At 32.5% G+C, this 13,661-nt stretch overlaps 1 protein-coding gene across 1 annotated transcript; it reads left to right on the forward strand.

Moving 5' to 3' along the window:
• The first annotated feature begins 1,054 nt into the window (after positions 1-1,054).
• Positions 1,055-9,218, forward strand: LOC143068886 (uncharacterized). The gene is made up of 6 exons (XM_076243231.1): positions 1,055-1,358; positions 3,839-3,950; positions 4,725-4,800; positions 5,832-5,936; positions 7,189-7,269; positions 8,074-9,218. The coding sequence occupies exons 1-6, from the start codon at positions 1,159-1,161 to the stop codon at positions 8,805-8,807; spliced, it is 1,308 nt and encodes a 435-aa protein (XP_076099346.1). The 5' UTR covers positions 1,055-1,158; the 3' UTR covers positions 8,808-9,218.
• Positions 9,219-13,661: the final 4,443 nt, after the last annotated feature.

The raw sequence follows: 13,661 nt of genomic DNA on the forward strand, positions 1-13,661 counted from the left end.
AAAATGATGTTTTCCATTGTTGCAGACTTTTTTTCACAATCTATAATAGATATAAAGAGAAACGGTAAAAACATAAATGTTCAGTGAAAGATCTACAAAGCAGAACTTAGTCAGGGTCGAAAATGTCAACAAACTCTTGTTCTACATTCCCCATTTCCATTCTCAATTTTATACTTATAAAAAAATAGTTCCCCTTTATTCACTTGCGGTTATAAATCATCTTTTTTTTTAAATATAGGATTTCGCAATGTTTTCTATACATAAGCTTAATCCTATACTTAATAGAAAAAAAAACCAATATGGCATCACCGTTCATTTAAGATCACAATCTGCCTAGCTTCCAAAGAAGCATGCATTTTTGTTAAGTTACATTTTTTTTCTGTAGAACTAATAGGAGAAAAAAACAGTAATATCGAAATATAAAAAGAACTAAATTCAAAAATCGCTTTAATTTTACAATAGTTTAGCTTATGTACAGCTTATTTGAAAATAATAATAAAATATATAGAGCACTGATGAGTTAAAAAGGATATTTCAATTTTAATGCAAAAAAATGGCATTTTTTCACCAAAGGCAGATAACTTTGAACTTTTTAAATGATATAAACATTTTAAAAGTCATTTGGGGTCAAAACGAATTGATTTTTTTTTATTGATTTTTGTACCATACCATAAAGTAACAACTATCATTTTACAAATCTTTGACCAAAAATCACAGGCACTTGTCTCAGAATTTGTTTTCCCTATGACACATTAAGTTATAAAGGAAATAAAATTTCGGAGACAAGTGCCTGTGCAAAAAATGCAAAATGTTGTAACTTGAATTGTTTCAGTTTAACTTTAAAGTTTCGCACACGGTCTGAATGGTAATTTTTGTAAACACGCATTTGATAATTATGTTTCATTTCTTCAATACTTTGCTCAAGTGCTGACGTTATAGCGTTGACTATCAAGAAGGTCCGAGTTGACTTATTGACGATTCGAGGGTAGTTTGGTTTTTTTGGTAGACGGTCCGAGTGGTATTCGGGCCGAATTGTCTCGTACCCGAAAAAAAAATATATGCTTCGGAGTCAAAAGTCGGTCTTATTATTGTCTTCCCGTACCAAATAATCTGTTTTATGATTGACCCTGCATGTGTTGTACCTAAAATACACGTGCAATGTCTGAAGTGAAAGTTTCAAAACGAGGAAGGAAGCGATATTTGACAGATTCAGAGAGAAAACAACGACGTGCTGCAGTGAATGCCAAACAAAATAAGAATAGGATCTACATAGGTACCCAGTATGATCGCTGGATTGAGCTTAAGAGTATTCTACGCTTGCAAACACATACTGAAGTAGCGAATATTTTGCTTGATTTGTAAGTTTCTATAAAAGACCGAATTTTATCCCTATAGTAAACAAGGATTTTGAAAAACTGAACAATTCATAAAAAGTTAAATACATGCATATAGCACTAGCAGCTAAACATATTCAAATGTGTAGTTTTTCAAAGTGTTTTAATGCATGACAACAACCCCTTAATGCTTGATCATGTTTGAAGTGGACCCTTTTGCTAAAATGGCAATTTTTACCCAAAATTTTACTACATAATTACAGACTGATTTGTGCATCTAAAGACAAGATTTATGCATAGTATAATAATAATTATATTGTATTCAATGAAAATATCAAACATATTATTGCATTAAAGTTTTACAATACAAAATACACAATACATATATTTTAAGACATATACTAACACTAGTTCCAACCCCCGAACCCCCCCCCCCCCTTTTGGATCCTCCACTGCTCTATTTTCAGCATGTCAATCAATACAGTTTCATTTCAATTGATATTATTATCTGTGGGGAAGTTCTATAAAGTATAAACCCTCTTTCCCAACTAGTTTATTTTGGCACCTTTTATAGCATAGGCAGATCCAGGGGGGGGGCCTGGAGGGCCTGGGCGGCCCCCCTTTTGTGGGAAAAATTGTTTGTTTATATAGGGAATTATTGAACCATGACTTGAGCGGGCCCCCCTTAGGTCAGTCAGCAGGCCCCCCTTAGGAAAAGTTCTGGATCTGCCACTGTATAGGAATGAAAAAAGTGCACTGCAAAATCCATTGTAAAAAAAAATGTATTTGAAATTTATTTATCTTTAAAATAGAGCATTATATGACTTTTTTTTTTTTAAATACTTATATACGTTTGTCTGCAATCACAGTAAATTTTAAGGTGGAAATGCAGCAATTTTTAGCCAAAGGATCCACATGAATGAATCTTAAAGCAGCTTTAATGGGACAACCAGAGGCTGTTTAGGGGAAGGGGGACAGTAGGCCTCCCCCCTTTTTGTGTGGAAAAATTGGTTGGTTATTTAAATAATCACTCAACCATGATTGGAGCAGGGCCCCCTCTTTGGTAGTCATTGGCATCCTTTATAAATTCTGGATCAGCCACTGACAACCGTACTTTTGTTGTTTTGGGTTTGGTTTTTTTTGGGGAGGGGGGGGGGAGGGGGGGGGGGGAGTGTTCTGAATTGGTAAGAACTAAAAATATTTTTTTCTCATCCATGACTGGTTGACAATGAACAATAATTGTAGAAATTTGCAGGAAATAATTGTCTACAAACGTGTTAAAATTAGCACATACAGTAACTTTTCAAATTCATGTAGGTTAGTTGGACAAAAAATAAAGAAGTAGACAAAGGTAGAGCCAAAGGTGAAAATGAACATGTCATAAAAAAATCTCCATACTCGATCACCACCCAATATCAAATGATTGACCCCTCTGGCCATCAGTAGAAACCAGATTCCACTCTGTGATGATGTCTATAATGTTAAATTTTTATTATGCCTCACCTATGATAGTAGAGGGGCATCATGTTTTCTGGTCTGTGGGTCCGTTCGTCTGTTCGTCCGTTAGTTCATTCGTCTGTCCAGTTTCAGGTTAAAGTTTTTGGTCGAGGTAGTTTTTGATGAAGCTGAAGTCCAATCAACCTGAAACTTAGTATATATGTTCCTTATGATATGATCTTTCTAATTTTAATGTCAAATTAGAGTTCTGACCCCAATTTCACGGTCCACTGAACATAGAAAATGATAGTGCGATTGGGGCATCTGTGTACTGGGGACACCTCCTTGTTTATGTTTATTTTAATATCATTATCAAACATTTATAATATATATTGTATCCTGTTAATAAAAAAATCAAATAAAATCAAGTCTAGAAATTAACAAAAAGCCAGTAAAACACAATAGTTAGGAAGCTTAGGGACCTTCAAAGAACAACTTTCATTTTTTAAAAGAGAAAAAATAATTAAATTCTACAAAAATGTTCAGAATTGGTCAAAATGGGCCATTCTGTAGTACAGTGGTTGACTTTGATATATGTCTGTCTTAATTGTGTATAGTAAATTATTATGTTATAAATAAGGCAGTTAACAAGTTTTTCTTTTTCAATTGAATTGTTTCATATTGTCATGTCAGGGCCTTTTGGTTTTAAATAAGGCAGTTAACAGGTTTTTTTTTTCAATTGAATTTGTTTCATAATGTCATGTCAGGGCCTTTTATGCCAACCATACCGTCATGATACAGTACAGGTTTTTCTCATTTTTGAAGAGCGTACAATGCCTATAATTATTTTCATCCATTTCATTAGAACTTTGGTAGGTAGTTGTCTCATTGGCAATCATACCACATAATCTTTTTCTGATACAGACATCACTTTATGGAATATATAAAAAAAAAAAAGAGTGTTTTTAAACCATACTATGAGAGGGACAATGTTTTGAGTAAAACCTGACATACGAAAACAAATGTTGTAATAATATTAATTAAGTAAATATGAATTTCTTTCTTAGATATGAAAAACATCACTCAAAGATAAACCAAAGAACTCCTGTGCCAAATGAAATCAACAACAGACCAACCAGCCCTCCTCATCAAAAGAAAAACCAAGAAGACACCTCAGCTGTCAGTATATATGAAATATCAACTCCTGGTCTAATGCAATTTTCATTGCAGCAGCATTCTGTACACATAACTATTGTATTTGAAATTTTATTTTGTCTTGCTTTGATGAAGTTGTTATTAAAGGCAAGACTTATGCATGCTTAAGACATGTGTCTACTTGGAAAAGTTTTAAAGCATTGCTTGACCTTGAAAAGTTTAAGGCATTGCTTGGCATAGAAATGTGATTTTTTTTTTATAAATAAGTTCTATGTTTAAGAAAGTTTAGAACTTTCCTTAATATTGATTTGGCTTTTTTTTTTGTTCCAAGTGCCAAAATAAAATTAAACAGAATGCTTGATAATTGATTCATGTTTCCAGTGGCAAATATTTCATGCATGTCCAGGACAATCACAGTATGTTTGAAAGGTTCCACTTGGGTAAAAATCATGGACTTGGACAATAGAATGAAAATATTCATGATATATTAAACTACAACCTTATTAGTGTTATAAACTGTAACCCAGTGGAATGTATGAATTGAAATTCAGCTGCTTCTTTAATTTACTATTACATATTCTACAGACTGAGACTGAAACTAGAATCTCAGTATCCAAAAGTTTTTGATTTTTTTAAATGTAAAATCCAAATAAAATTTGGTTTTGCATTCCAAGACTTAAAGTCTCTGGTGAACATTATTGGCAATTACATCACTTTTTCAAATTTCATTTTATTTATATCCTTATTTAAAATTATTTCCTTGTAAATTTTGTCTATTAATTTTTATATTTTTTACAGATCAATGCTGGAGTGGTGAATACCAGAGATGTATGTTCCTTTGAAGACCAACCTGATATTGTAGAGCCAGTAGAAGGTACATGTAATAGACAACTTCTGAGTTCAATTCATTTCCATCAAAAATTTGGTTTCAGTGAACATCATTTGTGCGTTTAGGGGCGTTGTCACTTCCGTTCCAACGTTGAGCGAGTGGTTGGAAAACTTTAAAGCTATACTGCACGAATTATTCTGCAAATTGAATGCTCATAATTATCTTTCAACACTGCTGTCATTAGGGAATTATGATTAAGTACCTACAGAACAAATATTATTTCTAGTGTATCCTGCACAATGACAATCACTAAGACACTTGATGAACGTTTAATGTGCAGGATACAGGCGATCCCCCCTATCTGGTAAATGATGTCATAAAGGCGTGCATAATTGACGATTTTTTTCCCTTGATGGACAAACTCGAAAGTGGTCTATTATAATGACATTAAAACTTTGACAAAGATCCATGACAGCTCTTCTAATTGTTAAATTTTGAAAATTTAGAAATTCTTGAATATATGTGAATTTATAAAGTACAAAGGCAGCCACAAGGGTTATTTGGCTTAACCTAACTAAAAATCAAGACTGTGGGCATATAGTTAAACCTTTTTAAAATTTTAGCATTGTAGATGATTAAAACATTACAATACATTATATTATTTTGCAATAAAACTTAAAACTAGGAAAAAGAAATATATATAAATGAACAAAATCTAGCTTTCATAGACTGTCACCATAACATATGGTTTAAGGTGCATAGTAAACAAGTATATATTTTTCTATGTTTTAACATGGATTTGTATAGTAAGATACAAAATACTGTAAGGTTTGTATTGACCAAGAGGGAATTTCAAAAGAATTAAATTTTTGGGTGCATTTGTGATTTTCATAAATACCTTCTAGTTTCCAAGATCACCACTTACTATAAAAATCCTTGGTTTTAAATAATATCTGTTTTCATGGTCCAATTGACACAAATGCATTAAAATATTTTTATGTTTATTTTGTAGAAAGTGTGGAAAGGAAGAGTCCCGAGACTATAATGAAATTGATTTTATCCTCTCTATTTTGTAGATAGTGAAGCCAGGAAGAATCAAGAGACTATAATGAAATTGATTTTAACCTCAGAGAGCTCCATTTTTCTAGAGTGGCCAGACAATGAGATCTATATTGAGAATGGTAAGATTTCTGTAGGAATTCAAAAAGTTGGATTACAAATTTTTCAGTTGTTTTCTTCTTGCACTGTGACAAAAATAATTTGTTTTTATCTTGTTTATGCATACATAATACATCAATACAGTAACCTATACATGTATTTGCATACTTCCATTTCATTAAACTCTATTTTGACAATCATATCATATCTTATTTTTAGCTCACCTGGCCCAAAGGGCCAAGTGAGCTTTTCTCATCACTTGGCGTCCGTCGTTAACTTTTACAAAAATCTTCTCCTCTGAAACTAACGGGCCAAATTTAACCAAACTTGGCCACAATCATCTTTAGGATATCTAGTTAATAAATGTGTTTCGGTGAACAGGCCAATCAAGCAAGATGGCTGCCATGGGTAAAAATAGAACCGAGTGATAGTGAGGGCTCAAATAACACGAATATAATGCCTACCTATGTTTAACCTACAATAAAGTATAGCTTGCATCAATTATTTCGATTCTGATAAGGACAATTACTGTGATTTCTATGTCCGATGTGTATAGGTGTAGATCGTTTGTGTAGGCTCTTCCATAAACCTCCATTGTTTGTTTGTAAAGAAGTAAACGACTGGCACTGTGATTTTTCAGAGGGAGGAGTTTTAACAGCCAACATGAAAGGGTGTCGTATCTAGGTCAAATATGTCAATTTCGGAATGCAACACCTTACAGTCATAATAAATAAATTAGTTACTTTAGAACAACATGTGCATCATTTAAGAGTAAAGAAGTGTTTTTTAAGTTAATGAAATATAAAAAATGCATGCCAATGTAAAAATTGCATTAAATAATCAAATTTGATATGCAGATAGATTATTATATAAAGTACTACAAAATACTGTAAGGTGATCTAAGGTAACATACCCGTAGCCAGGGGGTTCGGCCGAACACCCCCTTGAAAACAAATAAGCACTGTTAAAGTCAATGTTCTGTTCGAATTGTGACTGTTAAAGTCGAGTTTGTGAGTCCAACGAACCCTCCTTGGAAATTCCTGGCTACGGGCCTGGGTAAGTAGTGACCAATAGGGAATTTAAAGAATTACTTTTTTTTGGAAGAGTTTGTATATTTGTGATTTTCAAAAATACCTTCTAGTTTTCAGGATATCCTCACCACATTAAGACACAGAACTTTACCCAATAGATTTTACCTGACCTTGCATTTTATTTTATAATTCTCTTGAATAACTTGAATGAACATTTTATTTTTATTTTTTGGTTTGATTACAGATTCACTGGCACCAAGTGATGATGAATTCCCAGAATACATTATACAGTATGAATATGACAAGGAGGCTATTGCAATGGAAGGTAAATTTCACAAAAACAGAAGAATTTAGATAACTTCCAAACCCTGTAAATTCAGAAATAATTGTGAGGTTTTTATTAATGCAAATAATGTGACTGGTTATCTGGGTATCACAATAATAAGAAAATGCATTCTGATAACTGAAACATAGATCTGTAAGCACTATTTTTCAAAATCGCTATATTTAAACTGGCATTTTTGTCTTTTCTTGAAAAATCACAATAATAAATGCACCCAATAATTTCTGAATTTACAGTAGCTGAATGTTAACTTCAAACACATTTACTTGACTTGACTTAATCCACTTCATCCCAAGGGTGACATAGGGTGACTACACATTACTATTAAATATTTGTGATTCCTTGCCAAAAAAAGTACATTACATTATAAGAAAAGATGCATTATAAATGTGTCTGTTCTTTCCTTTGAATTATCTTTTTTTAAGGGGGAGATAATTAAGAAATTATAATAAATATTATGTTCATGTTCTAAGTTTTCATATAAGAAACTTGGTCACCTTCACCTACTTTCAGTACAATGTAAAAATAAGAAATAAAATAAAAAAAAGCATGAAATGTCAATTAAATTAGAAAAAAATAGGGTCGGCAGATTTGTAAACCAACAAATTAAAAAAACTCTGGCCCTAGAAACTTGAAAGTTGTGCATCTGTTCTGACTCTTTATCTGAATTATTTCAGGGGTTTCAGCATGTGTGAACCATATGCGCTTTTCATTTTTATTAATCCAATTTATATTGGGAGTTTCTCACATAGAATATAATATCAAAACACTTTTTTTTTTATTTAGACCAAGAAAGTTTGCACAGTGAAGAAGTCAAAATGGAAATGATTGACAGCGATGGCATCTATGATAATGAGTTTTATGTTGTATATTTGGACCATGTCTACTGTCAACGACCATATGTTAATTTTGGTGAACTCGTATACGTGAGAACTCTAGAAAGATTTGAACGTGAAAGAACCAGAAAAAGGTTCAACATCCTTAGAGATGAGTGTAAGATAAATCTAACTGGACACGCCAATTTTGAATTAGTGAAAAAGTCAAAATATGTAAGATATATTGAACTGTATGATACAGAAAATCCAACAATACAGACTTGTATAACCATTTATGAAAATTCTGGTGTTGAAATAATTGTTCACGGACAAAAGTTATCAGACAGTCATGCAATATGGAAAACACTTGTACTACCATCTGAGTTTGTTGGAATTGAACAGGTGCAGGAGCTGCTGCAAACAGTCTCTTACTATACAGTCTGCATTGGAAACCCAGATCCTGATTTTTTAAACAATTTGCCGCTAGGTGACTATGGAAATAGACCGTCCTCAACAAGTCCAGGCTATTTGGAAGAAAATTTTGGCGCTTACTACAGATATTTTCACTATAACAGAACCATAAGGTCAAGCAACTGCTCTTTTTTGTCACTTATAGAAAGGTGTAAGAATTGCAAAATTTACCGAAAAACACTCATCAACAAGAAAAATCAGTTGGACTGGTTACATGACAGAAATGGTCATTGATGGTATATGAAAAGATTATCAAGTATAATCGACTTATAGTTCCAACAATAGATTTGAAAACATGATTAAAACCTTAGAGAAGAATATATACAGCAAGCAGTGAAGTGAATGATTTTATATACCAGTATAATGGCAGTATTTATATCTTAGGGCCAGTGGTGGAATCAATTATATAACCCAACATTGCAATAGTTCAGTTGTGCAATGGTAAATATGAGGGTTGCCAGCTCATAAGCTCTTGTTTCACTCATATGAAACAATTGTAGAAAAATACAAGATTTTGTTGTGGAAAGTTACCCTTAGTCCTAGGAAGAAAAGGTCATGACAAGAATCTCACTATAGTTGCTGCCAATGCAGGACATGCAAATTTGTGTGCAGCATTTTAACAGAAAAATAAATTTTATATAGTTATCTTTAGGTAGTTGTTGATCTTTCTTTTGAACATTTAGTTATACATGTAAATTGTAAGTACAATTTAACATTATATATAATAAAAAAAGGACAATTCTGATTGAATAACTAATTAAAGAATTAAAAAATAGAAGCTGTTGAACACATTACCTCACAATTATGTATAATCATTTTGACCTTCAGTTTTCCAAAATATTTCATAAAACCAATAAGCAAGAAAAGAAAATGTGAGGTATACGTCAATGAAACAGTTATCCAATGCCAAATATAATCAAAATACTTTTAGAAGGCAAACTTCAAGTATAAGAAATTATTTTAACAATTCAACAGTTGAATATGAAACTCTAACATGATGGGTGTCACTAATGGAGTGAGATCTATTTACCTTTCTGAAACATGTGTACCGTCTTAAACATTAAACAATTTTTTTTTAGGTCTAAATCTTTCCAAGTCTATAAAAGTAGTTAACTAACTTAAATAAAGGCAACAGTAGTATACCGCTGTTCAAAACTCATAAATCAATGGACAAAAAACAAAATCGGGGTAACAAACTAAAACCGAGGGAAACGCATTAAATAAAAGAGAACAATGACACAACACTAAAATGCAACACACACACATAAACGGACCATGCATCAGACAAAATCCCACGAGAATAACAAATATAATATCAAAACCAAATACATGAATTTGGGATAGACAAGTACCGTGACACGTCTTATCGCAATGTGAATTTACACTCAAAAATAAGAGAAAACAAAAAACGCAACGTTAAAATGTAACACACACAGAAACAAACAATAATATAACAATAGCCATATTCCTGACTTGGTACAGGACATTTTTAAAGGAAAAAATGGTGGGTTGAACCTGGTTTTGTGGCATGCCAAACCTTACACTTTAATGGCAATGTTAAATATAACATTTAAATGACAACATAATAGTACAGGACTACAATACAATTAAATAGAATGTATTAGACAAAGAAACACATGATTAATAGATAACAAAAAGCATCAGGTTTAAAATTCAATACACCAAAAACGCGCCTCGTCCACACAAGACTCACCAGTGACGCCCAGATATAAAAGATGGAAAGTGAAAAAAAGTACAAAGTTGTACAGCACTGAAGATCAAAAGTTGAAAAAGATTGTGTCAAATAAGGCTATGTTTTTATGCTTGTGATAAGAACATCCTTATTAATTAGAACAATTAATGCTATTGCAAACAGTAAATTTCATCAAATGAATATAAAAGATATAACTAATGAAACTGTTAAGAAAACAAAAAACGAAACCCGAATACATAATGCAAAGACCAACACAGAAACTAGACACACCCGTGACAATCAGAGATCTGCCATAAACATCCTGCTACTCAAATAAAGACAAGAGTGCACACGCTGAAATGTCTTGCCTTCTTTACTAATCATTGATATTATGTTGAAAGTCCTAAATATAAAGCTTTATTACAACTGTCACATAAACGTAACATTAACCAAAAAAAATAAACATTGACCAATAAACTATGAACATGAGGTCAAGGTCAGATGAACGGAACCATGCCAGGAAGACATGTACAGCTACAATTCTTCCATACAACACATACAATTGATCTATTGCTTATAGTTTAAGAAAAACAGACCAAAACACAAAAAATTAACACAGCAATGAACTGTGAAAATGAAGTCAAGGTCAAATAAAACCTGTGCGACTGACATGTAGATCATAAAATATTTCCATACACTAAATATAGTTTACCTTTTGCATATAGTATTAGAAAAATAGACCCAAAAAAAATTTAACTTTGACCACTGAACCATGAAAATCAGGTCAAGGTTAGATGACACCTGCCAGTTGGACATGTACACCTTACAGTCCTTCCATACACTGCATATACTAGACCTATTGCTTATAGTATCTGAGAAATGGACTTGACCACCAAAACTTAACCTTGTTCAGTGATCAATGAAATGAGGTCAAGGTCAAATGAAAAATGTCTGACAGGTATGAGGACCTTGCAAGGTACGCACATACCAAAAATAGTTATTGTATTACTTTTAATAAGATAGAATTTAACATTACAAAAATATTTTAACTTTTTTTCAAGTAGTCACTGAACCATGAAAATGAGGTCAAGGACATTGGACATGTGACTGATGGAAACTTCGTAACATGAGGCATCTTTATCCAAATTATGAAGCATCCAGGTCTTCCACCTTCTAAAATATTAATCTTTTAAGAAGTTAGCTAATGCAGCCGCTGGATCATTATCCCTATGTCAAGCTTTCTGCGACAAAAGTTGCAGGCTTGACAAAAACTATTAAGATATGAATTACAACAAAGTTCCCAACTCTTCCATTAGATGGAAATGTGGTAGGGTTTAGCTAGTAATTTCAGCCATCAACCCTCTCCCTTTTAATCTTTGATCAATAGATGATCAAAACATACATAATAATACAATAAACCAGGTGCTCCGCAGGGTGCAGCTTTATACAACCGCAGAGGTCAACCCTGAACAGTTGGGGCAAATATGGACACAACATTCAAGCTTGATACAGCTCTGAATTTGGATTTTGATAAAATATTTGACATAATATGAATTTCTGACACATAACAAATGTCAAGATCTTACAAATCTATTATGCAATATTGTGCAATTAAAGATTTCTTCTTCAAACTTTTTAAAAATTTGGAATTTGAGAAATTTGCAATTGGTCCAAAACCTTACATTTTTTTATGCTTCATACAACCGCAGAGGTCAACCCTGAACAGTTGGGGCAAATATGGACACAACATTCAAGCTTGATACAGCTCTGAATTTGGATTTTGATAAAATATTTGACATAATATGAATTTCTGACACATAACAAATGTCAAGATCTTACAAATCTATTATGCAATATTGTGCAATTAAAGATTTCTTCTTCAAACTTTTTAAAAATTTGGAATTTGAGAAATTTGCAATTGGTCCAAAACCTTACATTTTTTTATGCTTCATACAACCGCAGAGGTCAACCCTGAACAGTTGGGGCAAATATGGACACAACATTCAAGCTTGATACAGCTCTGAATTTGGATTTTGATAAAATATTTGACATAATATGAATTTCTGACACATAACAAATGTCAAGATCTTACAAATCTATTATGCAATATTGTGCAATTAAAGATTTCTTCTTCAAACTTTTTAAAAATTTGGAATTTGAGAAATTTGCAATTGGTCCAAAACCTTACATTTTTTTATACATTATTACAAGTAGTGTAAAGGAGGTAAATCTGAACATACTAAACATTGTATGTTAACTCTTTTTGAATTACTTCCCTTACACTTAAATTGTCTTATAAATTGTCCATTGAGCAGTAAAACCTAGTTTTCCCAATTATGTCCCTAATTCCAATACATTTTGAGCCATAACCCCCAAAGTCATTGCTAACTATTCATTAATGGTATGGAAACTTGTGATATAATTTCAGAGAGATTCATTCACTTAAACACAAGTTAATAGTTTGAAAACTACAAAAATGCTTATTTTGGGCCCCTTATTGGCCCCTTATTCCTAAAATTTGGGACCATAACCCCAAAAATCAATCCCAACCTTTCTTGAGTGGTATAAAACCTTCTGGTAAACATTTATAGATATCCATTCACTAAATCTAAAGTTATTGTCGGAAAACTAAATGCGTCTTCGGGCGACCGCAGACGACAACATGATACCATTATAGGATGCAAAACATTTTTTGCGGTCGTATAAAAATAGGAACAGGAAAAATCCTTCATTGTTTGTTTGTAAAGTATCTTTATACCAGATAACAAACACACAACATAAATAACAAATTTCTACTGTATAAAAAAATGCTTGCAGTAACTGAATGCAAGCTCGAAGTACGTCACTACATAACCTGCTAATAAGATGCCATGCCATTCTACCCTTTATATCAGTTGCAATACTTCATAGAAGATTTCATGTCATAAACAGTACAGGAAGACATGTTCGTGTGCAATTTCCAAGACAAACTGTACAGAAAAAAGAACCATTTAAGCATTGCTTTAAATTAAGAATTAGCAAATTGATGTTGAAATTTGAAGGTTACTCTAAAACATATAAAGTTTATGGACAATGTGACAGTACCAAGAGTCTCCTATTAAGTTGTACCAGTGTAATCAAATTGTTCAATTTGTATTGTTTGTAAAATTTAGTACAAACGGAGGATTAGAGCAATAAAGCCCAATATCATAGTTGTGAAGTAGAAGAAACAGTTTGTTTTTGTGTAAAACAAATGTAATCTTTAGCAAGGGGCTGGTCTTGAGACTGTAAAGTTTGGTGACCATTTATAACCAGATGCTCCGCAGGGTGCAGCTTTATACGACCGCAGAGGTTGAACCCTGAACGGTTGGGGCAAGTATGGACACAACATTCAAGCTGGATTCAGCTCTAAATTT

The sequence above is a fragment of the Mytilus galloprovincialis genome, chromosome 3, assembly GCF_965363235.1.
Source record: "Mytilus galloprovincialis chromosome 3, xbMytGall1.hap1.1, whole genome shotgun sequence".
NCBI classification, from domain to species: Eukaryota; Metazoa; Mollusca; class Bivalvia; order Mytilida; family Mytilidae; genus Mytilus; species Mytilus galloprovincialis.